This window comes from Sphaerodactylus townsendi, linkage group LG01 (genome assembly GCF_021028975.2).
Source record: "Sphaerodactylus townsendi isolate TG3544 linkage group LG01, MPM_Stown_v2.3, whole genome shotgun sequence".
NCBI classification, from domain to species: Eukaryota; Metazoa; Chordata; class Lepidosauria; order Squamata; family Sphaerodactylidae; genus Sphaerodactylus; species Sphaerodactylus townsendi.
Window position 1 is genome coordinate 123,510,964 of NC_059425.1, and position 26,057 is coordinate 123,537,020.

Sequence of the window (26,057 nt, forward strand, 5' to 3'; positions counted from 1 at the left end):
TTAGCAGTTCTTTTTTAAAAACCATGCCACTCCCACTCCCATGCAAACAGCGCGGGAGACGGGCATTGCCGGCGATGAAAATGAAAGTAAACAGGGGGTCGTGTGTAATCACCTGGAGTTCTTTGTCCTGGCCTGAATGTGCTGATGGGCTGCCGTGCAGAAGAGGAACTGAGATGGAAACATCCCGGTATGTATGATCCTGGTTTTCCGCCGGGATGTTTTGACGGTGGGGAAAACGCCAAAGAAAAGGAGAGTATGTACACTTGTATTAAATTATGACTTTGAAATATAGAAATATTAAAAAGGGCTTTTTTTCCTGAAAATGAATTGATGCTTTTATTTATTAAATTGCAAGTTCTCTCTTACTTCCCTCAATAGTTCAGAAGGACCTTATATTGAGGTTTCAATAACATGCAAATTTATTCAATCAATCATTTTAAAACAGGTCATTAATCAACTGAGAAGTCCTTAATTAATGAATTTGTATGTTCCATATCAAGACCTTCTTTTAAAAAATAAAAATAACTTAATCATTAATTAATTGGTTTTCATAATGTATCTTCTGTCTCTGAAACAAATTAACTAAAATTCCAACACTAGAGAATTTTGTGCAAATGAAAGACTTCAATAAATTAAAATTTTAGTAATGAAAAAACTAAGATGTCAGTGATGCTCTAGGGTTTTCCTGATGGGGAACATCCAAAAGTGTTAGTGATATTACTTCCATGTTTCAACTAGAAGTGGAGCAAACTTGTATAAAGGTGCCCATTAACAACTGAGATCCGCTGTCCCCCCCTCAGAGTCAGAGGAGTGAAAGGTTGAACGCCATCTGTTTTAAACATTTATAAGCTTGGAGCGCTGCATTTTAACTTGTATAAATTTTAGTATTTTATCTTATTATCCACTTGTATGTATTATGTTGTAAACCGCCCTGAGCCCTTCGGGGGAGGGCGGTATAAAAGTGGAACAAATAAATAAATAAATAAATAAATATTTCTAACACAGGAGTTGAGCTTGCTAAATGTGAGGGCAGATGTGTGTCTGCTTGAGGATGTGAAGTTTCTGAGCTTTTGGCGTGTTTCTGTGTGAAATCTTCTGGCTTTTGGTAAGTGCATTAGCAGCACATGGTCCTCCTGGGAGGGATTTCTGCTTGAGTAAGAGGAGTCATCTGCCTGCTATTGTCTGACTCCTGGAGGTGGTGCCACAGCTCTCAGCTGTAAAGAAGAGCTCATTAGAGGGCTAGCTGTGTAACAAGCACTCAGGATCCTGTGGGCCTTGTTTCCATTGCTTCAAACAAGGTTTCTAAGGGGAGCTGAGTTTGGAAAGAGATGCAGGAGAGAACCCCTCTAGTCCATATTCCCTGAGAAAGGACATACAACCTCCACATCAGCAAAGAGGGGGATGTGTTGCTATATCCTTCCTGCTATGGCAATCTGCACAATACCTAAACCAGTTGTCAAGATAGAAAGCCAGCAGGGGAGCAAGGGTATTCAGTGTTTTGGAGTGAGTGCCACATATATGATTATCAGGCTTCTGTGCAGAAATTGTCAGTATGTGCTCCATACATGGAGCTTCTGGCTCTCAGAGAGCAGGTTTGTTAGAGCTAGGGCTGCCAACCTGGAGAAACAGAGACAGACAGAGCATTTTGAAGATGAGATCTTCAAGGGCTTACCAGAGCAGCCGCACTTTTATGCTGAAAGCTTTTCTGATGTTGTGGAGAGTGAGAGTCTCAAGGCCAGAGGAGGAGGGATGTGATCTCTTAGAAGGGACCCATTTCCTCAGGTGATGAACCAATATCTTCTTGTACTGAGTATAGGTGAAAGAAGGTGAGCTTTTTGTAATGAGTTGTTTGATTATTAGAAATATAGAGAGTGGGGTCCGTGACAAACATTTCGATTGCATGATGACTTTCCCGCCTGGGCAAAGGTTACGGACATCAGTGGTTTCAATGTATGGATAGAAAAGTGGTGCTAGGAAGATGACTATAGATTTCTTAGGCAATGGGGACCTTTTTGAAACATGCCAAACCTTCACTTGAACCCAAGCTGCATGTGATTAATATCAAAAAGGTGGCAGAGCATCTTCTAAACTGACACCAGGGGAAAGCTGACAGGACCTGGAGAGCCAGTTTGGACCAAATCCGTCTAAGGAATGATTGTATAAAAACTCAGGGTAACATTGATTGGAGCATAACAGAACTGGGCAGTGGAGGTAGGATGACAAAGGAGAGCCATGAGTGGCAACAAAGAAACTGAGGGAGGCAAGGGTTGCTGGAGAGGAAAGCACATTACAGGCATCCATATGCCAGTACTAGAAGTCTTTTATCCAAGATGGGGGAAATGGAGTGTTTGGGGCAAATGACAGTTTAGATACTGTGGGTATCTCAGAAATATGGTAGAATAGAGAAAATCTATGGGATACAATCATCCCTAGGTATTATCTCCATAGGCAGTACAGGGGGAGGTGTTTCATTGGACATCAAAGAGGATATCGAATCAAATAAGTTGGAAAACATCAGGGGAATGAACTTTCCACAGAAGTGATATGGGTAGTTACCTAAAGGTTGGGGTGTACTATGAATTGTCAAAGTCCTTCACAGTCAGAACCAACTAGCTATTGTGGGTTTTCCAGGCTGTGTTTGGACCCACCACAAAAATATAACAAGTGCCATGATTGTCGAAGGCTTTCATGGCCAGAATCACTAGAATGTTGTGGGTTTTCTGGGCTGTATGGCCATGTTCTAGTAGCAATTCCTCCTGATGTTTCACTACAGATGCAGGCAAAACATCAGAAGAAATTACTACTGGAACATGGCCATACAACCCGGAAAACCCACAACATCCTAAATGCCATGATGAACAAAGGACAAGGAAGATCCCCTTTGCATCTGGAGGAGTCTATCGCATACCATACAGCTGTGAACATAGCATACATAGGTATTACAAAATGCAACATTCTGACAAGAATAAAAGAACATGAAAGGTAGACTAAACCCACCTGAGAAATCAGCAGTAACTGAAAAAATTGTAACCTGTCAGACATAAAATCTTGATGACACAGAAATTCTTGACAATTCTGACAGCAAGTATGTCAGTCTATACAGGGAAGCCAATGAAATCCACAAACACTGAGAAAGTTTAAACAAAAAGGAAGAGAGTCCGAAAATCAACAAAACCTAGCTACCAGTACTAACAAACACCAACACTAAAAACCAGGGGACTTTTCAAACACCATTCAACAAATCCACCAGATACTACAAACACCTCCCTCCCCCCACACCCCATCATACTTCTCTCCAGTTTCTGAGATGAGTCATACCAATTCAAACCACCAGGATGCATGCAACTGCAAATGAACTCCACCTGGACACTTGCAAATGCATCTTATTCCCTCTCACTTGACAGCAGGACAAGACAGATACCCATCACACAAAACATTCCACACTGAGCCACACAGAGAATCACATCTTACCATGACATACCTCTGAAGATGCCAGCCACAGATGTGGGTGAAACATTAGGAGCTAAACCATACAAAAACCTGGAAAACCCACAAAAGCCAGTTGGGGGTCCACTATTGCCCACCTTTTCAAACTCCTCGGGCTGATCTTAAAATGCAAAAGTGAACAAGGAGGTGACTAAAGCAGATAATGTTATGATACTGGAAGACTTCCTCAAACTATCCTCACACTGACTGGTTAAACATGTGCTCAAGTCATACTATAGAAATGAGATTCCTAGACATTATACACGACTGTACACTAGAACAGTTGGCCACAGAGCCATCGAAAAGGATAGTGATCCTGGTCTTGGTTCTGAGTGGGCTCAAGTCCTGGTGAGGGGTGCAAAGGTTATTGCACCAATTGGGAACAGTGAAAACAATACTATTAAATTCAACATTCATGTCAATGGAAAGTTACCCTAAAGTCCAAATCTGTAACATTTTATTTCAAAGGTGGAAAAATTAGGAGAATAGCTAAAAGGAAGATGGACTGGAAGCACAAGGGAATCAAATCCCTAGAGGATGCCTGGAAACTATTTAAAACCACACTATTTTTAAATACAATTTTTAAATTTTTAAATCACACTATTAAAACCACACAGGCCTTACGCGGTCTGGGACCTTCGTACCTTCGGGACCGTCTTACCCCATATGTCCCTCTGCGGCCTCTGTGCTCGGCAGAGGCCAACTTGCTGGTTGTCCCTAGCCCCTCGATGATGCGGTTGGCCTCTACCCGGGCCAGGGCCTTTACAGCCCTGGCCCCTGCCTGGTGGAACACTTTACCACCAGCTATCCGGGCCCTGCGGGATCTTGGAGAGTTCCGCAGGGCCTGTAAGACCGAATTGTTCCACCGGGCGTTTGGAGGGGCCAACCACTGAAGTGTGCCCTCCCCCCCTCCTCCCTTCCTTCTTTATGCTCTGGGCCCTTAATTTCTATGGGGGCCCTCGGGGTGGGTGTATTACGTTTTATGATATTTTGTCGGATGCCGCTGTAATTTTATTTAATTCGCTGTTTTAACTGGGATTTTAATGCTATTACTGTTATGATTATGTTGTTCATCGCCCAGAGCCCTTCGGGGGAGGGGCGGTATATAAAATTGATTATAAATAAAAATAAATAAATAAATAAATATTTGAAGCCCAGATAAAATGTACTCCAAGGGTTCTGCCAAATCTAAAAGAATGCCTGCCTGGTTAACAATACAAGTCAAGGAACGTATAACAACTAAAGAGGCTAATGGAAGATGGAGAAATGACACTCTATTTTTTTTTTTTTTTGCTTTTGTGTTCACTGCGAAAAGCGTGGGGCATGTACCTTTGCCACAGCCACTATTTTCAGTAGTGGAGTATGAAAAACTGAGTTAGATTGTGATGATGAAAGATGAAATTCTCCAGGTCCTGACAACATACACCCAAAAGTTCTTCTGGAACTCAAATATGAGACTGTTGATCTACTAACCTGTAATGTTATCACTAAATTCAGCTGCTTTACCAGAAGGCGGCAAAGGATCTCCATACATTGAGTGAGTGGGCAGCAACATGGAAGATAAAATTCAGTGTTGGTGAGTGTACAGTGATGCACAGTGGAACAAAAAATCCGAAACTCCAAGAAATACCAGAGTAATGAAGTGTAGGTAGGCAATGGCAAACCATCTTTGAATGTCTCTTGCCTTGAAAACTCCACTAGAGGAGTATAAATCGGATGCAATTTCATTGGGGGGCGGGGAAGAGATCAATAGTGAGGTCTCATTTTGAATATCATGTGCAGTTCTAGTCACTGTGTCTCAAAAACACATTGCAGAGCTGGAAAAAGTACAGAAGAGGGCAACCGAGATGTTTAGCACTTTCCCCATAAAGAAAGACTGATGAATCTGGGACTTTTCAATTTAGAAAAAAGTGTGACATGATAGAGTTTTATAAATTATGAATGGTGTGGAGAGAGTTGATAAACAGACGTTTTTCTCTCACACACAAAATACTAGAACTCGAGGGCATTTAATGAGGCTGATGGGCAGTAGATTCGAGATGAACAAGAGGAAAACAATTACACAGTGATATAAAAATGTAAACTGTAAAATTTGCAGTGATGTAGTGATGGCGACTGGTATTAACAGCTTTAACGGATGATTAGAGAGCTCAATGTTGGGATAGGGCTGTATATTAAATCTAATAAATAAATAAATAAATGGAGGACAGGTCTACTAATCTAATGGGAACCTCCACATTTAGAGGCAACATCAGGGCATGGCCTCAGGCTCTGTGACCTGTTGTTGGATCTCAAGAGGAACTGGTTGTACAGTGAGCAAGATTGGCTGCTGGACCACTGGTTAGATTCAACAGGGTTCTTCCTATGTTCTCGTCCTTTTTCCCTAACCCTAACCCCACACACAAGTTTCCCAAGGGTTCCAGGCATGCACCTGGTAATGCTAGTTGGAAGGCTAATGCTTTCATAAAGTGCAGCTTTCTAGTTTACTTGAAGTACTAATTTTGGAGAACCGTTGCCATTGCAAATTTTCTGTATGTGAATTAGGGAACTAGATTATGATGAAAAGCTCAAAAATATCAGTGCGCACACAAACACACAGTATCCAATTTCAGCTTGTAAGTATATGCGCACAGGTTCTAAAAGACAGAAAACTCCCTTGCTGTTTATCAAAGCTTCTACACACCGTTGCCTCTATTCTGCAAAGAAGATTCACATCCATGATGCATGTTTTTCACACAGGACTTTTCCACAGCAGGTTTTTGCTCCTGCTTGGCTTCTTAACAGAATCAACCCCTCCCCCCCCACTCTTCTCCTTCCCCTACAAAGCAAAGTTAGATCTCAGTTTTTCTTTCAGTTTTTCCCATTTTTTTTGTTCAGACTGCATTTTTGGTAATCTGAAAAAAAATCAGAGCAAGAACAGCAAACGATACTGTGTATATGGGAGGAGAAACACCATACAGTTAAGAAGTCAAGCTGGAACTCAAATCTAGCACAGAAAAGCCCGTGGTCATCCTTCTCAGGCTGGAAACTATGCAGACACATTGGATACCAATATATTTGGTTACTAATGAACAGAAATTCAAATTTTATCTAATTAAATTTCTGCAGTCATTGTCATAATTTTTGCAGTTTGTATAACATGCCCCTTGTCAAAATGTATCGCTGGAACTGCTGCCTACCACTATATAAAATATTGTACAAAAATAAAAAAAGACACAGCCCTGCCCACAGGCAGAAAATCTAGAGAGGCAAGCATGGAATGAAGGAAGAACTGGGGGAAGAATTGGGAAGTATGGAGTTAGTATGCCAAATGCAAATTGGAAGAATTGCACTGTAAAGAGGAGAGAGAAATGAGAAGAGAAGGAGCCAATTTTGTAGAGGACAGAAGAATGTTCCAGACCAATCTAGACCTCAATCTAGAGAAGCACTTTGGGTTCCCATAGAAGTTAGCATTTAATTAATGAAGAGACTGAGAAACAGCATAAGGAGAAAGTGAGGAAGAGTGATGGCAAGAACTAAAACCAATAAGAGATGCTTACACAGTCCAAAGAAGAGGGGGCCAATAAATATAAGGAAATACAAAAAGGAGAAAACAATCATTACAGGAAAAAATGAGGTATGTTTAACACAAGTACTAAGGCATGCAAGAAAACCAAATAGAAGCACATTGCAGTAATCAATTCTAGAATTAATACAATGCTGAGCATTTCTGTAAGCAAGTACTGATACATTTTACAGAGAAAGATGAAAAGAGTTGAAGCTCAAAGGGAAGAGATACCAAAGCTACTTCCAACAACGTAGAACAGCCACAGATATTTTTTGCCCTGAGCTTTCCCCTGTTTTCCATAGCATCACGGCACATTCATAAACTTCCTGGGGTTTCCTGGGTTTTTTTCTGATATTTTCCAAACCTGTTTGCTGGGAAGTTTTGGGAAAGATTTCAGGAAAGTCGAGAAGGCTGCCATGTAAGTGGAAAATTTTGGATTTTCCCAGCGCTTCCAAACAGTACCTATACCCCCAGGCTCTATCCAAATAGGAGCTATTTCCCCTCACCTATAACCAAGGGCTATTTTGTTTTAATTAGCAATTAAGTATTGTTATATTGTTATGTTACAAAAACCTCATTGTGTTTTCTGAATTCTCTGCTTTCATTTTAAAAATGTGACGTCTATATACCTTTCCACTGCTGATATAAGGAGAAAGGAATATCTGCTCAATGAAAGGAGTTAGATACTTACTTTTTAAAGAATGAAAGCTGGGAATAAAGAGAACTTGATACACAGACTGTTATAACAATATAATTATACTGGATTGCTGGTTTAAAACAATATTTGAAAAGTCCTGGTGTGGAGCAGGGAATGGCCACTGCTGAGGGACTAGCAAAGAGAAACTAAAGAGAACCCTTAGTTATATACAAGCGCATTATAAATCAGAGGCCATATAATATTGGATTTTTATTTTCATTTCCTTTTCTAATAATCCTAATGATCTCCAATATACAGTTTGTCCTTTCCCACAGTGCAACATACTGGGTAGATGTTGTCAATGAGCTATCGACTATGACCCCAAAGTATCTTTCCCTCTGGGTCTCATCCATTAGCATTTACCTAAAGTTGGCATTTTTAAAACTTCTGGTGTATATCATTTTACATTTTACGCTTACCTGCACTTTACATTTAACTGCCCTTAACTATGTTGAACTTGTTTTGCCCCACTGTTGCTCACTCATCCAATTAGAGAAGATCCTCCTGGAGTATTTCACAATTAGCCTTAGTTTTCACCATCCTGAATAAGTTTGTGAAATTTGCAAACTTGGCAACCATACTGTTTAGCCCAAGTTATTTAAGAACACATTAAACAGCACTGGCCATAATATTGGTCCTTGGGACCCCACTGCTTACTTCCCTCCATTATGAAAATTGTCCATTTATTCCTGCTCTCTACTTCCTGTTGTTTAACCAAATTTTATTTCACAAGAGGGCCAATCCTCTTATTCCATGATTGGTAAGCTTACTCATGAGCCTTTGGTGTGTTACCTTGTCAAAAGCCTTTTTATCTCCAAGCATATAAAGCTTACCAGGTCATCTTTATCTGCACTTCCTCAAAGAACTCCAAATGTTTGGTGAGGCAGGATTTCCTTTTGCAGAAGTCAAGTCTATTTTCCCACAGCAGGCTTTATTCCTCTATGCACCTAACAATTCTATATTTGATTTGCCTGGGATGGATGATAGGCTAACTGACCTTTAATTTCCTGGCTCCCCTCTAGATTGCTTTTTAAAAATCAGTGTAACATTTGCTGCTTCCCGGTCTTCGGATAAAATGGCTGAGTTTAGTCAAAAGTTACATAGATAACAGGTACTTTGCCTGAAAGAGTGATCTTAAACTGCGTCAAGGGACTCCTATATTCCACTCTGTATCCATTATACTTCAATTGCATGGGACAGCTGAAAGAATGGCATCTTTAGCAACAATCCTTTTTGTGTGTTGAGCCCATATTAGATCTATTTTTGCCTTCAGTTAATAGAGTGCAACAAAACTCCCACTGACTGAAATAGATACACCATTTGAGCCTGCTGTTATATAAATTCAACAATTATTGCCATATGTACTACAGTAAATAATAACATAGCGATTAAACACCCAACTAGACATATCAGATACTTCTACAGATTATGAAAAAACAGCACCCAGTGCACATGAATCATACCTCACATAAACCCTGAGAAATGCTGCATAGTAAGAAAATTGTTCATAAAGAATGTCATGAAAATATAAATTGTTTCAGAATAGTGTCTCCAAGGAATATGTTTAATCATATAATGTTTCTCTGAGGCAATTTTTAAGTATTTCAGTATGAACTGAAAGACTATTTCCCAGGCTGTGTTTATCAGCATGCTAGATGTACAATATTAACTGGATTTCTGGGACTTTTAAAATGAATATTTGATTTTCAATTGAACAGATTGTAAACAATTCCAACTCAATCGTTCTTATATTTTACTACTATCATATTCCACTACACTTCTCATTGAAGCAAATACTGTTTATACCCATAGGTCATTTCAGTAGTTAGGCTGTTAACACATTAATTCATTTACTAACAGACCAATCGAGTCAGTGGAGGCAGCCAGGGAGGGCACTGTTCCTGCATTGTCCTGCTACCTCCAGATACCTTTCCGGAGGTGTGGGGAGGGAGAAGACAGCAAAAACCCTCCCTGTCTCTGGAAAGCCATCCATTGGCAACCCTATAAATTGATGTCCTACAAAACATCATATTGTTAACAGCCTTGCTCATGTCTTACAAACTGAGGATCATGGCTTCCTTTATAGAGTCCATTCATCTCATGCTGAGTCTTCTTCTTTTCCTGCTACCTTCAACTTTTCCTAGCATTATTATCTTTTCCAATGACTCTTGTCTTCTCATTAAGTGACCAAAATATGACAGTCTCAGTTTAGTCATTTTAGCTTCTAGGGACAGTTCAAGCTTGATTTGATCTAGAACCCACTTATTTGTTATTTTGGGGCATGGTATCCATGATGCTCTCCTCCAACACTGCATTTCAAAGGAATCTACTTTCTTCCTGTTAGCTTTATTCATTGTTCAGTTTTCACATCTGTACATAATAAAAGGGAGTACTATGGCACGGATTAACTTGAGCTTGGTTGCCAGTGTCACATCTTTATGTTAAGAATCTTTTCTAGCTTATTCATGGCTGCTCCTCCTGTCTCAGTCTCTTTCTGATTTTTTGGTTGCAGACTCCTTTTTGGGTGATAATTGATTTAAGAAAAGAAAGTCTTTGCACAATTTCATTTTCCTCTTTGCCTATCTTAAAGTTGAATAATTCCCCAGTGGTCATTATTTTTGTCCTGCTTTGGTACTTCTCAAGTCTCCACTATTTTCTGCCAGTAATATAATATCATTAGCATAAATTGTTAAGGTTCCTTTCTCCAGTTCCCACTCCACCTTCATCTAAATCTAATCCAGTTTTCCAGTAATCCAGCAATCTGAGTTTATTCTGCATACAGATTGAAAAGGCAGGGAGATAAAATCCATCTTGTCTTACACCTTTGCCCATTGGAAACCATTCTGTTTCTGTCCTTACAGTAGCCTCTAGTCCATTGTACAGATTGAGCATCAAAACAATCAGATGCTGTGGAAATACTCATTTCCTTTAAAACAAGCTACAGCTTCTCATGATCCACATAGTCAAAGGCTTTGTTGTAATTTATGAAACAGAAGCTGATTTTCTTCTTAAATTCTCTAGTATGCTCAAGTATACAGTTCCAAAAAACATAATATGTTTGCCCTTTTCCAGAATCTTGGAATCCTCATACAACTTGGGTGCCTTGTCAGACAGTATTCTGGTTTAAAAAGTCAAACAGCCTCATTACCCTGAATTCTATACATTAATTTTCAAAACATCTTTTTCACAAAACATACATTTCACCAGATATAACTTTGATGTCACAGTGCCGTAATGAATACAAAAGTTCATGGTTTTAGTTCTTTTAACTAACTTTTAACATCCATGGAGGGATGTGATCTTTCTCAGTGTCTTAAAACAGCAACTCTAGATAGACAAATCCAGCCACTAATTTAAGTGTGTGCAAAAATCTCCCTCACTCAAAACTATTAGCACATTAGATCCTGCATTTTTCAAAGGTGTTTTCCCTCTTTCTACTATTTTATTGTAATCTAATCAATCCTTTACCTTTGTTAACATAACATTGTACAAGGAAACGTTACTTAACAAGAACAGAACTGCTAACAGAAACTGTTGCAATATATACATTTTTAAAAATAACCATTTACCTGCTGGTGGCTTTATGAAAGGTGGTGGAATTAATGGTACGATAATGGGTACATTCCCATGATCCTTTGACCCTGCTGGTGAGTCTGCGAGTCCATTTCCTGTTGTAAGCCCTGGATAGCTTGTGTTTATATTGTATGATGAGATAACACTGTCTTCAGGTAATTTTGTTTTTGGCAAAGAATTTTCTGTACAAGAAGAGAAAAAAATGTACCTCTATAATAAAGTTTCTTTGAGATGAAGAATTAAGCTAGCATAACAGAGAGATAGAGGGGGGGAAAGTATGTTCAGGATTATCACGGATACAGAATGACCATGAGGAATTTGTTCAGAAATATAGACCTGCTCCCTTTTAGTAGGGCTTGTGGAATTTCTCATGTAATGATATCAGTATCATAACATTTCATGTAATTATCCTTACGTTTCCAATCACTGATAGTCAATGATAACTTGTAGGGAAACAAAGAACACAATGACATCACATCATGAATTTGACATTTTAGAGGGAGCAGAAATAGTAGCACAGCAGCCAGTTTTATCAGACAGCACACATTCACTGCAATATCTACATTGGGCCAAATGGAGTACATGAAGAATAATCGGAGTACATGAAGAATAATCAATCTCAACATGTAAGAAATAATTTAAATATTCTCTCACATGTTGCAAGTCTCCTTTGCAATTGTTTTTAACCACTGTCAGAAATAGGAAACAGTTAGTCTATAGATAGAATTGTTACTTGACTAATATAAACATCTTATTACATTACAGTGAATCACAAATGGCAGAATACTAATACAACTATATACATTAAAAGCATAGTGCATATACACTATAGTAAGTACGCATTATCAATTATGAGAATTAAAATCAATTGAACTAGTAACAAAATAAATAGGTGCTTGAAGAAACAGAAATATGTTGTTCTTTATTCTCCATTTCCTTCTGAGTTGGGATTCTGCTCGTGACAGTTCATTAAAATTGCTCTCACACCTCTTTTTTTGTCTGTACTCTTAAAGCAGACTCTTACTACCAGCATGAAAGTATTTCTTTTGCTGTATATATTCTGTCAAATGAAAGCTTTGGGCAAGTACTGGTGTCCAGGATATTCATTTGTAGTATAAAACAGATAGCATGACCATATATTTCATGATATATTTTTTTTATTTATTTATTTATTATATTTTAGAAGATCCTGTTCAGTTTAAATTATGTAAAAATATTTGTTGTAGATCAGGCATTTCAATTCATTTCTTCTACATAGATGGCAATCTCTTTAAAATATTGTAAAGGTTTTTTTTTCATTCAAAATTCTTAGCAATATAGTCCCCTTTGGGAATCAATAACTTTGGATCCCCTGACCCAAACTTCACCAAACCTGGCTGGTATCATAAAGAGACTCTCCTGATGAGACCAGCCAGGTTTGATGAAGTTTGTTCAGAGGGTCCAAAGTTATGGACCCTCAAAAGGGTAGCCCCATCTACTAATAGCTCCCATTGAAAACAATGGGGAATGGGGGCACCTCCTTTGGGGGTCCATAACTTTGGACCCCCTGAACCAAACTTTACCAAACTTGGCTGGTATCATCAGGAGAGTCTTCTGAGGGTACCCTGAAATTTTGGTGCTGCTATCATAAAAACTGCGCCCCCTGCTAAAAACACAAAAAAAATGTAATGACCCGCATTTAAGTCGAGGGGAGCTTTTTCAGCATTAAAAATGTGCTGAAAAATTCGACTTATACATAAGTATATACGGTAAGTTGTATCTATACTTTTTATTATTTGATTGTGTATAACTGGAGTCACCAGGTCACCGCTGGCCACTAGTGGGAGATAATGGGGGGGGGGGGTAAGATTGCCAGCTCCAGGTTTGGAAACTCCTGAAGGTTTGAGTATGAAGCCTGAGAAGAACAGAGACCTCAAAGGGCTACAATGTAATAGAGTTCATCCCCCTCCCCTAAGTTTCCACTTTCTCCAGGGCAGGGGTCTGCAACCTGTGGCTCTCCAATTGGCCATGCTGTCAGGGGCTGATGGGAATTGTAGTCCATGAACATCTGGAGAGCCGCAGGTTGCAGACCCCTGCTCCAGGGGAACTGATCTCTGTAGCCTGAGGATGGGGCATAATTCCAGGGAATCCGCTGGTCCCGCCTGAAGGTTGGGCTCTTTAACTGTTCTACTATGCTTTTAGCAGCTAGTTTTGTTTCAGTGGTTGTATGAATTTTGATCAAGAGACATGGAGAAACAAATATTTTAAGAAATGCGACCAGTGTAAACCATATGCATTATAACTATAAATATCCAGTTAATAGTTGCTCCAAAATTTGGATTCCTGAAATCTCATCAGCAATGCCTGTGCATGTGAGGAAAACAATTATAGATCATTAATCTACTCAGAGTAATAGTGGCTGACTGTCAATGACTGACTGAGTGGTTTTGAGACACGGAATAGTCAGTTGCTACAGTGAAGAAAAAAATTATCAACTGCGGAATAGTAGGAATAGAAAATTAAAAAGTAGGAATAGAAGCCTTAGAGCACAGAAAGACTAAGATAGCAGAAGCCCAACACAAAGAATCGACAGAATAGTGTAGAAAAGGTAATGAACTGAAAAGAACACTTGGGCCCCTTCCGCACATGCAGAATAATGCATTTTCAATCCACTTTCAGTGCACTTTGGGGCTTTCCGCACTGACAGAGTTGTACTGGTTTCTATCTAGGTTCACCTCAGTGTATCCGCACTGCAACTGAGCTCAATGTTGTTTTGTCTCAGTGCCCACCCCCCCCAGAACTGCGACATCCCTGTCGCAGTTATGAACTGCACCTTTCTGCTGGAACAAGGTCGATACCGCTTCAAAGCTTCAAAGTGCGGACGCATCGAAATGACACCTCATCTGTTCAACCAATCAGGAGCTGCTTTTGTGGCATGTGCAGAACGGGAGAGTCGTGGCGGGCATGTAACTGTAAACTGTAAAAACTGTAAAAAAAAAGAACGCTCCCGTTTCCCACGGTAACACAAGCTCCAATCACGATCGAGGAGTGAAACAGGCACCAAGATGATCCCGCCCACTTAGCTCGGTTCCAGGGGGCCAAGTAAGTTGCTGTGCGGACAGCCTGGAATTGCCCCCCACTGAAGGGAACTGAGTCGACCTTAGCTCCCTTCTGTAGTGCGGAAAGCCCCTTTGCCACTGGATTTTACTGTACAGAATAATAAAATCCCCTTTCAAACAATTTTGAAAGTGGATTGAAAGTGCTTTATTCTGCATGTGTGGAAGGGGCCATAAAGGAAAAGTCAGTAAAAAAAATGAGATTTGAGGGAAATGAGGCAAGACAGGTCTGGAAAAATTATCTGTAAGATTAGGATGAGCTATATGCTATGGGGATATGGAAAATGGGGAATGTTAGGAGGATAGTTATCAGAGAATGATTAAAGGAACTGTGGCAAAGCATCGCTGTAAAGCAAAAGCTCTGAACTAATGTGTCATGGATACATGAAGTTGAAGAATGGAATAGTCAACAAGAATGTGGGACTGGGACAAAACTATACATAGGGTAAATCTTATTTTCAGACAAAACCAAATTAAGTGTAATAGCTGTAACCAAAAGAAAATGTGGCTATTTGAAAACATCTAGACCTTTTGTTTATTTTATTTTATTTTTGGTGTTCAGAAATGTACAATGTGCTTGTGAATTCTGGCTACTGGAAATCACTGTCCTGGAAGCACAAGCATCCATCTTTAAATTGGCAACAGAATAAATAACAAAACAGGATTCTATGAACCAATTCTGGTTGGTTGTTCTTGTTAATCCTGCTTTGCATGAACAAAGGGACATTAAATGCTATTACCTTTGAGAACAGAAATGTGCTGTCGGCTCTCCCCATCTGCAGGGTAGTTCCTGAATTCAATATCTTCTCCATCTTTTAATTCAACCTTATCATAACCATACCAGCCAAGGAGCTCATTCATGGTGTTTTCTGCAAAGTTCTGAAAGAGAAAAATTGCCTACTTATTTATGCAATCAATAATCATTTAGACCTAAGAGATGAATGCATAAATCGAAATCTATTTGCACTGTACCATGAAATAATAGGTTTGTCCCACCTCCTCTACACTAATATTCATTTATCAAGTCACGTACATACAATGCAATTTATTTAAATCTTTGAATGACATGTATAATTGTGACAGACCTTTGCAAATTTACAAATTAAAGAAAAGCATGAGCAGAAAAGTGAGCTACCGGTATTTATAATTTTTCACATGAACTAAGAGCCACAAAACTTTATATTCTGTGTTACCATAAAATATGTAAAGTCATCAAGAAAGCAACAGAAGAATAAAGATGTTTCACAGGCATTATTCACTCAAATTATTATACAGCTATTCAAATTTGTACAGACTCCTGTACGAATACCAAAAACAGATATGCAGGCTTCAAACAGGCTTCAAATGCACACAATTGCCCTCAGTCAAATACGTGGTGGAACACTGTCGTCTTACAGGCTCTGTGGAACTGTTTAAGATCCCACAGGGCCCTAATATCAGCTTTCAGAGAGTTCCACCAGGTTGGAGCCACAGCTGAAAAAAACATGTCTCTGGCTCTGGTCAAGTCCTATCATTATTTCGTTTAGACCAAGCTTCTCTTCACAAAAGCATCTTACATCATTCTCCTCTCTCACTTTTTATCCTCATGACAACCCTCTGAAGTAGATCGCACTGTAAGTATGTGAGTGGCTTAATATCACCTATTGAGTTTCCATGGTTGCCTGGTAATTGCAACATAGGTCTCCCGACCATACTCTGAATCAGTGTTAACACTACACTGGCTTTCATAGGGTAAAACAGCAGCAAGCAGTCAGGCATAGGTGAGTCATGAAGTTGAATGGAATCAAGTCACCCAGAGTGGGCCTGATGAGACTTCCCTCAAAGACCAAAAGATGCCCCTGCCTGCCCTCTTGCCTTTTATTCACAGAAACCAAGCCTAAAATGCCTAGGAACAACCACTGAGGAATCTATTTCTTGAAGTGACAGGCACTCCTTTTTTCATTTGAGGTCTTCTTAACCCATCTCATTTTTAAAAAGACTTCAGATATTTCTACAAACCTAGTGCATGTTTTAGGTTTGCAGAAAGATCTATCTTGTCTGGTCACACCTCTAATCAGTGGATTTTCATTTCCTCACATTTGGATGACTGCTATTAGAACATGTAAGAAAGAACCTGCAAGAACTTGCAGGAGACATCTCACTTTCCCTTTTCCCACTATTTCCTCTATCCCTTTCCTGAAAGTCCTTATAGACTCTCCTCTTTTCTTGTTTCATTCTCTCATTCTGGAGTTGCCAACCTCAAGGTAAGGCCTGGAGATCTCCTGGAATTACAAAAGATCTCCCAACCAAGAATACCAAAATTAAGGGCAACATGTGAAACATGTAGATATACTGAAAGAAACATGATGAGGCTAGAAAATCAAAAATCAGACCAATATCAAAGCAGCTTTTAAAGTCCCAAAACAATGAGACAAAAAAGAAGATTTTGTGCTATAGGCTTAAAAATATTGTATACTGTTAACAAACAAGATGTTGATACATTGGCAGTTACTCTATCCCACTGTATTTGGGACATTAAAAGCTGCTTTGAACTTGGTCTGATTTTATTAAATATATGCTTATAACGATTGATATTTAATGACTAGTTTTGATTATTGAGGATATGTTTCCCATTTGATTGTCCAGCCTCAACACGTTTCTTTCAGTATTTCTGAATGAAACAAAGAAGTTATTGTCTGCTGGCAAAAGACCACAATAGACCATGACTAACAATCTCCCTCTGGAGGGCATTTCAAAGTTTTGGTTGTTTGGTCCTGTAAGCAAGAAGGTGCTTTCTCAGGTTTCTACCTATCTAGCCTATGTTGGTGGGGGGACCCAAAGCAAGGCCTCTAAATATAAGAACATAAGAAAAAGGCTGCTGGATAAGACCAGAGTCCATCTAGTCCAGCACTCTGCTACTCGCAGTGGCACACCAGTTGCCTTTGGGAGCTCACATGCAGGATGTGAAAGCAATGGCCTTCTGCTGCTGCTATTCCTGAGCACCTGGTCTGCTAAGGCATTTGCAATCTCAGATCAAGGAGGATCAAAATTGGTAGCCATAGAATGTGGCTACCCTAGATGACCAGAATGTTTGAGTAAGTTCATTACAGAGGTATGTAATGTACAGATCAAGGTATGTTGGCCCCAAACTCTGAAGACCTTTACAGGTAAATACCAGCACCTTAACTTGAACCCAGAAGCAAACTGGGTGCCAGAGCTGAGGAATCTGATTGTCTATGCTGAGGATACCTTGTTGGGAGCAGCTCAGGAATTCAATAACAACCCTGGGTCTGTCATGTGTGATAAACAGACTCATACGTTATGTGGGTTACACTGTCAAGGACAGGACTATACAGATCACTGCTTACTGGGATTTAGAGTTACAGAGATGCCAAAACTCAGAGCAAAAGCAGAAGATCAGGACAAAGGCAAGAGTTGTCCATATCCAATGACTGTAAGCACTAATTTTTCCCAGTTGTAATAAAATTATAATAAAAGATTAATAAAATAAAAGAGTAATAAATTAATAAAATGTGCTTTTTTGAATGACCTCTTTTTAAAGAAGACAATGCAATAGGAGGTTAACGAATTCAGAGAAAGGAACAAATAAAAATGGCAGCATGAAGTAAATCTTCCACTAGCATAAGCAGCAATATAACTCAAGCCTGCTAAAGATTCGGCAGAAATGTTAACTGTATATTAAGGGCCAGGAACTGTATATTAAGGGTCAGGAACTGTTAAAATATTACTTTGTTATTCATTATGGTAATACTTGTGTACATACAAATGTATATTTATTTTTTTGTACACATAAATGTATATCACAATGACATTTCTGTTTGCAAATGGTTCCAGAAAATGAAAATGGTTCTTGGAGGACAGTTTCTTGAACTCATGGCACCTTTGTTATGGAGTCTTAACAAATTTCAATTACATACCCCATGCTGTATAACTGATACTTGAAAATGTTGGGAGAAATTATTTGGGAATTTGGATTAAGATGTATAAATATACAATACATATAAATATACAAGACACGCAGCTTTCCGATAGATAAGTGGACATTCTGAAGAAATGTCTGGAGGCAGTAATGAGCTGAATAAGGACCAGTATTCCAGAGAAGTCTGGTGTAATGTTCATCAGTCAATGATGTAGCTAAGGATGCTCTACAATGATGTAGCTAAGGGTGCTCTACAACTGATACCATGATTCTCTTTTGTGGAATATATCACTATTTATCAGCCTAGTTGATGTGCTAGTTACAGTTCTTGGGAAACAAGATTTGGGTGTAGCTAGCAATGCTCTGATCCATCCTGGTTAGATTACTGCAGTGCACTTCCCATAGGGAAGTCCGGAAGAACAGTTGGAACAAAAGAGATCAGCTAGGTGACTGGCTGACATGAATACAATATTCCATATCTATCTTTGAAGAAAGCTACACTGGCTGATATTCCATTTCTAGGCACGATTCAAAGTGCTGGATCTTAATTTTAAAAGCCTAAAAAGCCAAGGACTGAAAAATCTACTACCATTATCAACCTGCCTGTCAAAAAAGATTCACATGTAAGGCTCAGTGATATATGCCCTCACCTTCCAAAGTGATACACTTAAGATTTTTCATAGGAAGTGCCTTAGCTGTGAAATCGCCTCTTGATAGATATTTATAAGGTACCTAGTCTGCTGTCATTTGGGATGTCTTTTATTATTTCCCAGGGCCTTTTCTTAATTTTAGGAGAATAGACCCAAAGGTTACATTCTGTTGGCATCAATATTAGCTATGCCAGTAGAACAGCACTTCCATAGGTGGGAGGTCAATTTTTGCTGATTCCCTTACAACCTCCAGCCCTCCCCCCTCCCCCCCCACACACACTTTGCCCTATACCATTTCTGAATGTCCTTTGATCCCCAGGAACAATGGAGGGGATCAGTGAGCTATAACAGGGGACAGGAGATTTCCTACTCAATAAGTTTCATATTCCACTGCTTTATATCCAATCCAAGGTGTGTGGATAGTTTACAGAAATTGTTTTTATTTCTGAATGCATCCATTGATTATTTTTGCAAATCTAATGAACTTGTCTTATTACTGGATTGAATTTATTGTGATTGTGTTATTTTTACTATATTTGCTGTTCTGTAATTTTACAATTACTATATCTGAAGTTATGGTATATTTGCTGCCATTAACCGTTTCATAGCCGTTTCATTAATTTTACTATTTTATGTTTTTATGTATGCATTTTACTTAATTTAATGTATAATGATACTTGTGATAAGTTGTCTGAGATAGTTATATAGACTGGGAATTCCGAAAGTGGAGACTGTGGAAGCATCAGGGGGAGTGGCAGGGAGTGACAGAGAATTTTGGGACAATGAGGGGAGGAAGCAGGGATTACTGGCCCAGCTGGTGGGCGAAAGGCTCTTTGGGCAGAACACTAGCACCGAGACCCAGATCTAGCTGCAATAGCCCTGAGAAGCATTGTTCTGCACAGCTGCTAGGCATTGCTGCTAGCAGGTGCATGCACAGCTGAGCTGGGTTGGAGGTGATGGAAGGAAAGGCCCTCTGGCCATCAGGGGAAGAAAAGGAGCTGGTAGCCCCCAGCCCTCTGAAGCATTCTCTGAGGTGGATGAGCTGACTTGCAGTAAGCTGCCCAACCCATGTCATTGTTGTGGTAGCTGTGGGGTAAGCACAAAGCAGAGGTAGGTCACCAGAGGAGGCAAGATGCTCCAGCCAGGCTTCTGTGGTGAGCTTGGGCTGTGGCGATTGGTTGGCTGGGCAGGAGTGGAGAAAGGTGGTCTCAGGGGCATATCTACCTAAAATGGAGGGCTCAGGGGTGTATCTGTGCTCTCCATAATGATAATCAATCATTATCGGCACAATGATTCTAACTATATGTTAAAAAGGATCAAATGGTCCCCATGATCAAAATTTGAGGAGGATCTGTCTTCCTTCATAGAATCTGGAAGAATTCATAAGTTTTAGGAAATTTTATCTGCTACTACTTCCCATGAAGAGTCCACTATTAGTTATTCGAAATTAATCTCTTTAGTACTATGGCTAAATGACGTTCCTTGCCACCATATAGCTCTTCAACATGCTTTGATTCGGACTGTATGACTGCCAAAATCTACATTCAAGGAATTGTGTAGATCAAATAATCATGAAATTTTGCATAACGATGGCCGTTTCTGCACGGCCGTAAGGGCGCCTCCACGCCGGCAAGAATTCCGCCGGCATGGAGGCGGAGGCCGTTCGCATGCAAGCATGCGGGCGGCCTCCAGAGAGGCGGCGGTGATGCCAGAGGCGCCTCTTCGCATCGATTTCACGTTTATTATCGGCAGCTGCTGGCCGTGCACGCCATCGCTGCCCTCGACCTCCAGGGTCGGAGGACAGCGTATGGCTGCGACGCCAGCAGGTCGACGATCGACACGTGATGGAACGGAAAAATAGCGGTGTTCCCGGCGGTGCTATTCGCACCACGCCGCCGGGAACACGCTGTGGAAGGAAAAACAACCCTTTAAAGGGTTGTTTTTCAGGGCGGCTTGTCGCCGCCCTGGGGGAGAGGGAGTGGAGTCAAGTCGGCGCTGCTGCGTTGCAGCAGCGCCGCCTGTGCGAATGGCTCCCTGGGGACGGCGTTTATCCCGTCCCCAGGGCGCCATTAATGGGCCGTGCGGAAACGGCCTAAGACAAAACAAACTTTTATCAAGATACTACATGTCAAAAAATGAGATTGTTTTTCCTAAAAAAAATGAGGGACCAGTTGTTCCAGGTGCTGAAAAGTAACAATGGAAAGATAGAAGATAGACACAAAACAGTTAGATACAAAAACATAAATATGGGATGCGATTAAAAGGTACATATTTAAGAAAAAACTTTAGTGGAGGAAAAAATTCTAGTTAGTAGAGAATGTCTTTAAATATAGTGTGAAGAGACCATAGATATTCTACCACCCTTGTAAAATAATCATTCTTGCAAATGATCAACTATGAATATTTTGGACATAAATCTCCTATGATCAAAAATTATTGACTCATATTAGGATAGACTTACAAGTCAAAGGAGTTTTCTAGTCAATGACAAAATACAGGGAATAGGAAATTATACATTTGATATATTCCAAAAGTTTTGACTACAGGAAAAAATTCAAATATGACAACAGGAGGCAAAATCAAACAAAGAAAGGAACTAGCAGGTTCCCTTGAAATTGTAGAAAAGAAAGATGGACTATGAGTTAGGACCCATAGAAAAATGTAAAGAATGTTCCATTCATTTATAAGAAATGAAATACTGCCCAATTGGTAGATGGCTAATTTTTCAGCAAAATAGATGTCACCACAAAATTTCTGCGTAACAAGATCAATAACAAAAAGACCCTAAACCAATAAAGTTGATAACAATTACTAGAGAATTTACCAAATGTTCAACATCTGATAACGTAAACTAACATATACCAGCCACAATATAATGTTAGATTCTCTAGTACACATATTACTATTGTTATTCATTATATTGGCTTAGGGTCCTTGTGTTGCTGGTCTTGTTTCCTAAGTTTCCTTGAGCACCTGGTCTCTTTCTTTCTAATGTATTTTGAAAGATACCACAGGACATAAAAAGTTCCAGGGCATGTATATTTAATGTACTGTTTGGCAGTTACTGGACTATAGGGTTCTCAGTATCTGAGGAATTCAGCCATATCATGGATCAGATTCAGGTATAATTGTTGTATTAGCACAAATTGATTACTTCCATATACAGCATATGGAATACAGGGAACTGCAAGAGTTAACAATCTTAATCTAAACAAAACCTATGAGGTGACAGAATAGCTCCTGAGGACATTATACCAGATGAATTAAATATTTAAACTATAGTAAATATATCAATAAACAAAGCCCAAATGTGAGATTTAAAAACTTCTAGGTAGCTTAATTCCTTTTCATAAATCCATATCTAATTTTGCAGATGTACAGCTCAACTGAGATATCTTCAAACCCTCCCCCCAATGGAAATAGATGCCAGATCACTAATTTCAGTGACTTAAAATGAATCCTGAAAACAGTCTTCTAATCAACTAAAGGAAGTCATGAGCTGATTATGCACAAGGTCTTTGCTGCATAGTGGAGGCAGTATTCACTGCAGCAAAATTTTCTGGAGCACCGCTTTCACTTTCCACTCTCTTCACAGTAAGCGGAATCACTTATAGCATGACTGAAATCTTGCTTCGCCTCCAGAGCAGGACAGATTTGCCAGTAAGCACATCTTTGCCCCGAACATCTTCTCTCCACTCATGGCCAGCCTTCTCACTCCTTGCACTGCTTTCATGCCTTCCCTCTCCCCCTCCCCCCTTCATGCTCTCAGCTCCTTCCCGCTTCCCTAAGTGCACTGATCAAGAAATCGATAGATCAATCTATCATATGTATAGTGGCGGTGGGGGAACCCCTTCATTTCTGGCTAATGTATGTCTTCAGTTTCTCCTCTACCAGCGCAGCCTCAACATGGCACATCCTGCTGCCAGATGCCCTGGAGCCTTCCCCCTGGCCCCACTCTCCATGCTGCTGACTCCTTTCTGCTTCTCTAAAGTGCATATATTAAGAGATAGAGCTTTCAATGTAAAGTAACAACAGAGAGTTGGTTTTTGCAAGGAACAGTAAAAACAGACATCTTTTTGGCTCCACCCCACCTACCCCATTCTACTTATGCCCTCTCCGATGGGTGGGAGTGCTTTTAGAACTTAATTTTAGACAAGACTCTATTTTAAAACAACTCTCTCTCTTATCTTGCAATAGCAGCAGAGATACATAGTGTTTGTGTATATGTATATGTGAATGTGTGTGCACACGCATGACTGTGTGGAGGGAAAGGGAGGGGAGAGAAAATATCAGCTCTGTGCCTTTAAGGCTGTTGATAAACATAGTTAAGAGAACCAGAAGCCCAGAAGCTCAACAGACAAACTGGCTGCAGGCCTTGGGCTGCCTCCTCATGTGTAAACAGAGATTTGCTAGGAGAGTCCACTACGAGTTTTCTATCTATATGTCTCCTCTACTGTGCAGAGAGTGTAAGAGTTCCATGCGTAATGGGCCATACTTAAAGGAAGACAAAGAACAGTACTGTTACAAAATCATGAAACAGATTGGTTTCCTATTTACTATAGGAACAGAAATAATTTGTGCATAGGCAGCTTGAAAGGGAAACACTAAATCTAGTCTGGGATCTCAAACCTTTTTGAGGTGATGCACACCTTTGGAATTCTGACACAGGGTGGTGGGCGCAACTACAAAATTGCTACCACAAGTAGGGCCAACTACAAAACATCAGGGACTTACGTCATGCATCTCTCTAACACTTATCTTTAACTTTTCTTCAGACAGAAGTTCTCTTTTACAGGATGCCTTTTAAAATGAACATATTATTTAAAAATATTTTCCCGTATACACCTTCAGACACACAGTGAAGATTCTTGTATTGCAATGGCAGCTGATGCCAAGAGCTCTTTTTAAAAAAATATGCACAGCCAATGAAATCTGCAATGACAAACAGAAATCTGCTGCACAAAAGGCCCACACAGTCCCACCCACTATCTGAAATACTTGATGGATGCCAGGAAAGGTGTTGGAGGGCATCATGGTGCCCCAGAGAACTGAGGACGCCTTGTATAGCCTTTGAATTCACAAATGTTCATGATTTTCTGTATGATCACTGTTTCAAGACTGATATAGATCGCAAGCCACTAACTGCTATTTATCAAGAGTCTGGGTGAAGCAGCTTAATTCATACAAATTGTTGATAAGTGTGGTCCCATGAAACTTTGGGGATCCCATCTCCACCTCCTCCCCTCACCTTCCAGCCTGGCTGCAGCAGGGCTGCATCATCGCTGCAGACAGGCCCAGAGCGGCCACTGGGATGAGACTGCCAGTGGATTCCAGGCTCTTTCACCAACCACAGCCAGGTCTGGAGAGGTTCTCAGTCTGCTGCTGCAGCAGCAGCAGTGTGGTATCTGAACACCCAGCTGAGCTAGCAGGATTTGGAGATAGCCACTCTGTGCCTAGCCAGCCCAGCAGGGACCGAAGCAACTGTGAAAGGTAGGTATGTTCTCTGCACATGCACAGATAACCATTTTTATTGGGGGGATTTAAAACCCCCATTTATTTTTTTCAGGTTTTTCTGTAGTACCCTGTTTGAAGAAACATTTGTTTAGGGTAAGTGTTCCCCTTTATCTGCATATTTAAGTATCACAGATAGGGGCACAGTTGGGAATAAGACATATAGATAGAAAACTATTACAAGTAGAATTGATAGCTGTCCCGAAGGTCTACTATATTCCAATATGGAAGATTTCTAACATGTAACAAAAATTGATGGACATGAAATCACTAATATTATAAACAAATCAGTTACCAAAATCAGTATCATTGTGGTATACAATAGAGGAAAAGGTATACAACTGAGCTAGGTGTATCAGAGTTAACACTCTACACCAGAATTGCCAAAACAATAGCCCATGGGCCTTGAAGAAATACCAAATAAATAAATGTGAATGCCAAGTTCTCAGATTAGTGGGGCTGTAACTGCTTCAGAGGTGATATGGCAGTTACCAACTCAGCCTTTTAAGCAGAATTTTTGCTTTACCTCTAAGGACTTTTGTTATGTGAAGAAGCTGGTTCACATGCACATAGCTCTAGGAGGCAGGGCTAAAGATCTGCTTGAAAGGGCAGAGTAAGGGAAGATGGACAAGACATAGCGGGGGAAAGTAGTCATATATATCTTGGACAACTTCTGTACCACTAAGTACAAAGTACTGCAGAATATCCTAAAATAATAAAAATATTAAAACCAACCAAATGAACATCACATAATGAGAACAAAGGCCTTCTTAAAAGGAACTTGGGTGTTTGGTTTGCTTTTCTCTTTGCTTTTTTATATCCGAAGAGCTAGAAATCTTACATACCATGTTGTATTATCTAGTTGACCTTAATAAAATGTATTCCATGGTTTTGGCTTCTGCGTAAAATAGGGTTGTTGTTGTTTAAGTATTTTAGATTTCTCTCATAAACTAAAATCTGAACAATCTTTTCATGGACTCTTTGTTTCTATTGTTCTCAATACAGACCAAAATACTCTGGACATCCCTGCACTATACTGTAACTAGAGGGACTTATTTCTTATAAATTTGTTTTGGAGACAGATTTTGGACTTAAAGGCTAACACTCAGAAGAGCAGATCCATTAGCATCCAAAAATAGTAAACTCTTATTTGTCATCTATTGTCCTACACTTAATAAAGTGTTCGTTGCCGGCTACCTTCTTTAAGAAGTAAACCCAAATGTCTTACAACATTGCTGTGAAGATAAAATTATTAAGGATGTACTGTAAATTACCAAGTATAATCCAGTCTAGTACATGCCCTGCACTTTAGACACTCTCCTACAGCACAGTTCAGTATCGGTGCTGCACACATACACCGAACCTTAATTTCTGAATAGCCTTAGTGAATCCACTGACAGTGTTTGGATTTTTAACATTACATATATTTAGGAATATTTCATGACCAAGGTTACATTCACCAAAGGATTGTGCTTACACAAGCTTCTAAAGCAGATGTGAATAATAAAGACAAGACAAAGGACCCTAACCCATCAGTATTAGTAGTAAACTAACTGCACTCATTGCTGAAACAATTCAG

General features: G+C 39.8%; 1 protein-coding gene across 5 annotated transcripts in view; it reads right to left on the bottom strand.

The window, feature by feature from the left end:
• Positions 1–26,057, bottom strand: part of LOC125430952 (sine oculis binding protein homolog) — a 202,671-nt gene that overhangs the window by 162,089 nt on the left and 14,525 nt on the right. For all 5 annotated transcript variants that reach the window (XR_007244261.1, XM_048493362.1, XM_048493369.1 and 2 more), the window contains exons 2-3: positions 15,139–15,277; positions 11,300–11,485 (exon numbers count right to left, since the gene is read on the bottom strand). Coding sequence is in view for 4 of the 5 variants with exons in the window: in XM_048493362.1 (XP_048349319.1) it covers positions 11,300–11,485; positions 15,139–15,277 (325 nt within the window). In the remaining variant the exon portion in view is untranslated. The remainder of the gene's footprint in view (positions 1–11,299; positions 11,486–15,138; positions 15,278–26,057) is intronic.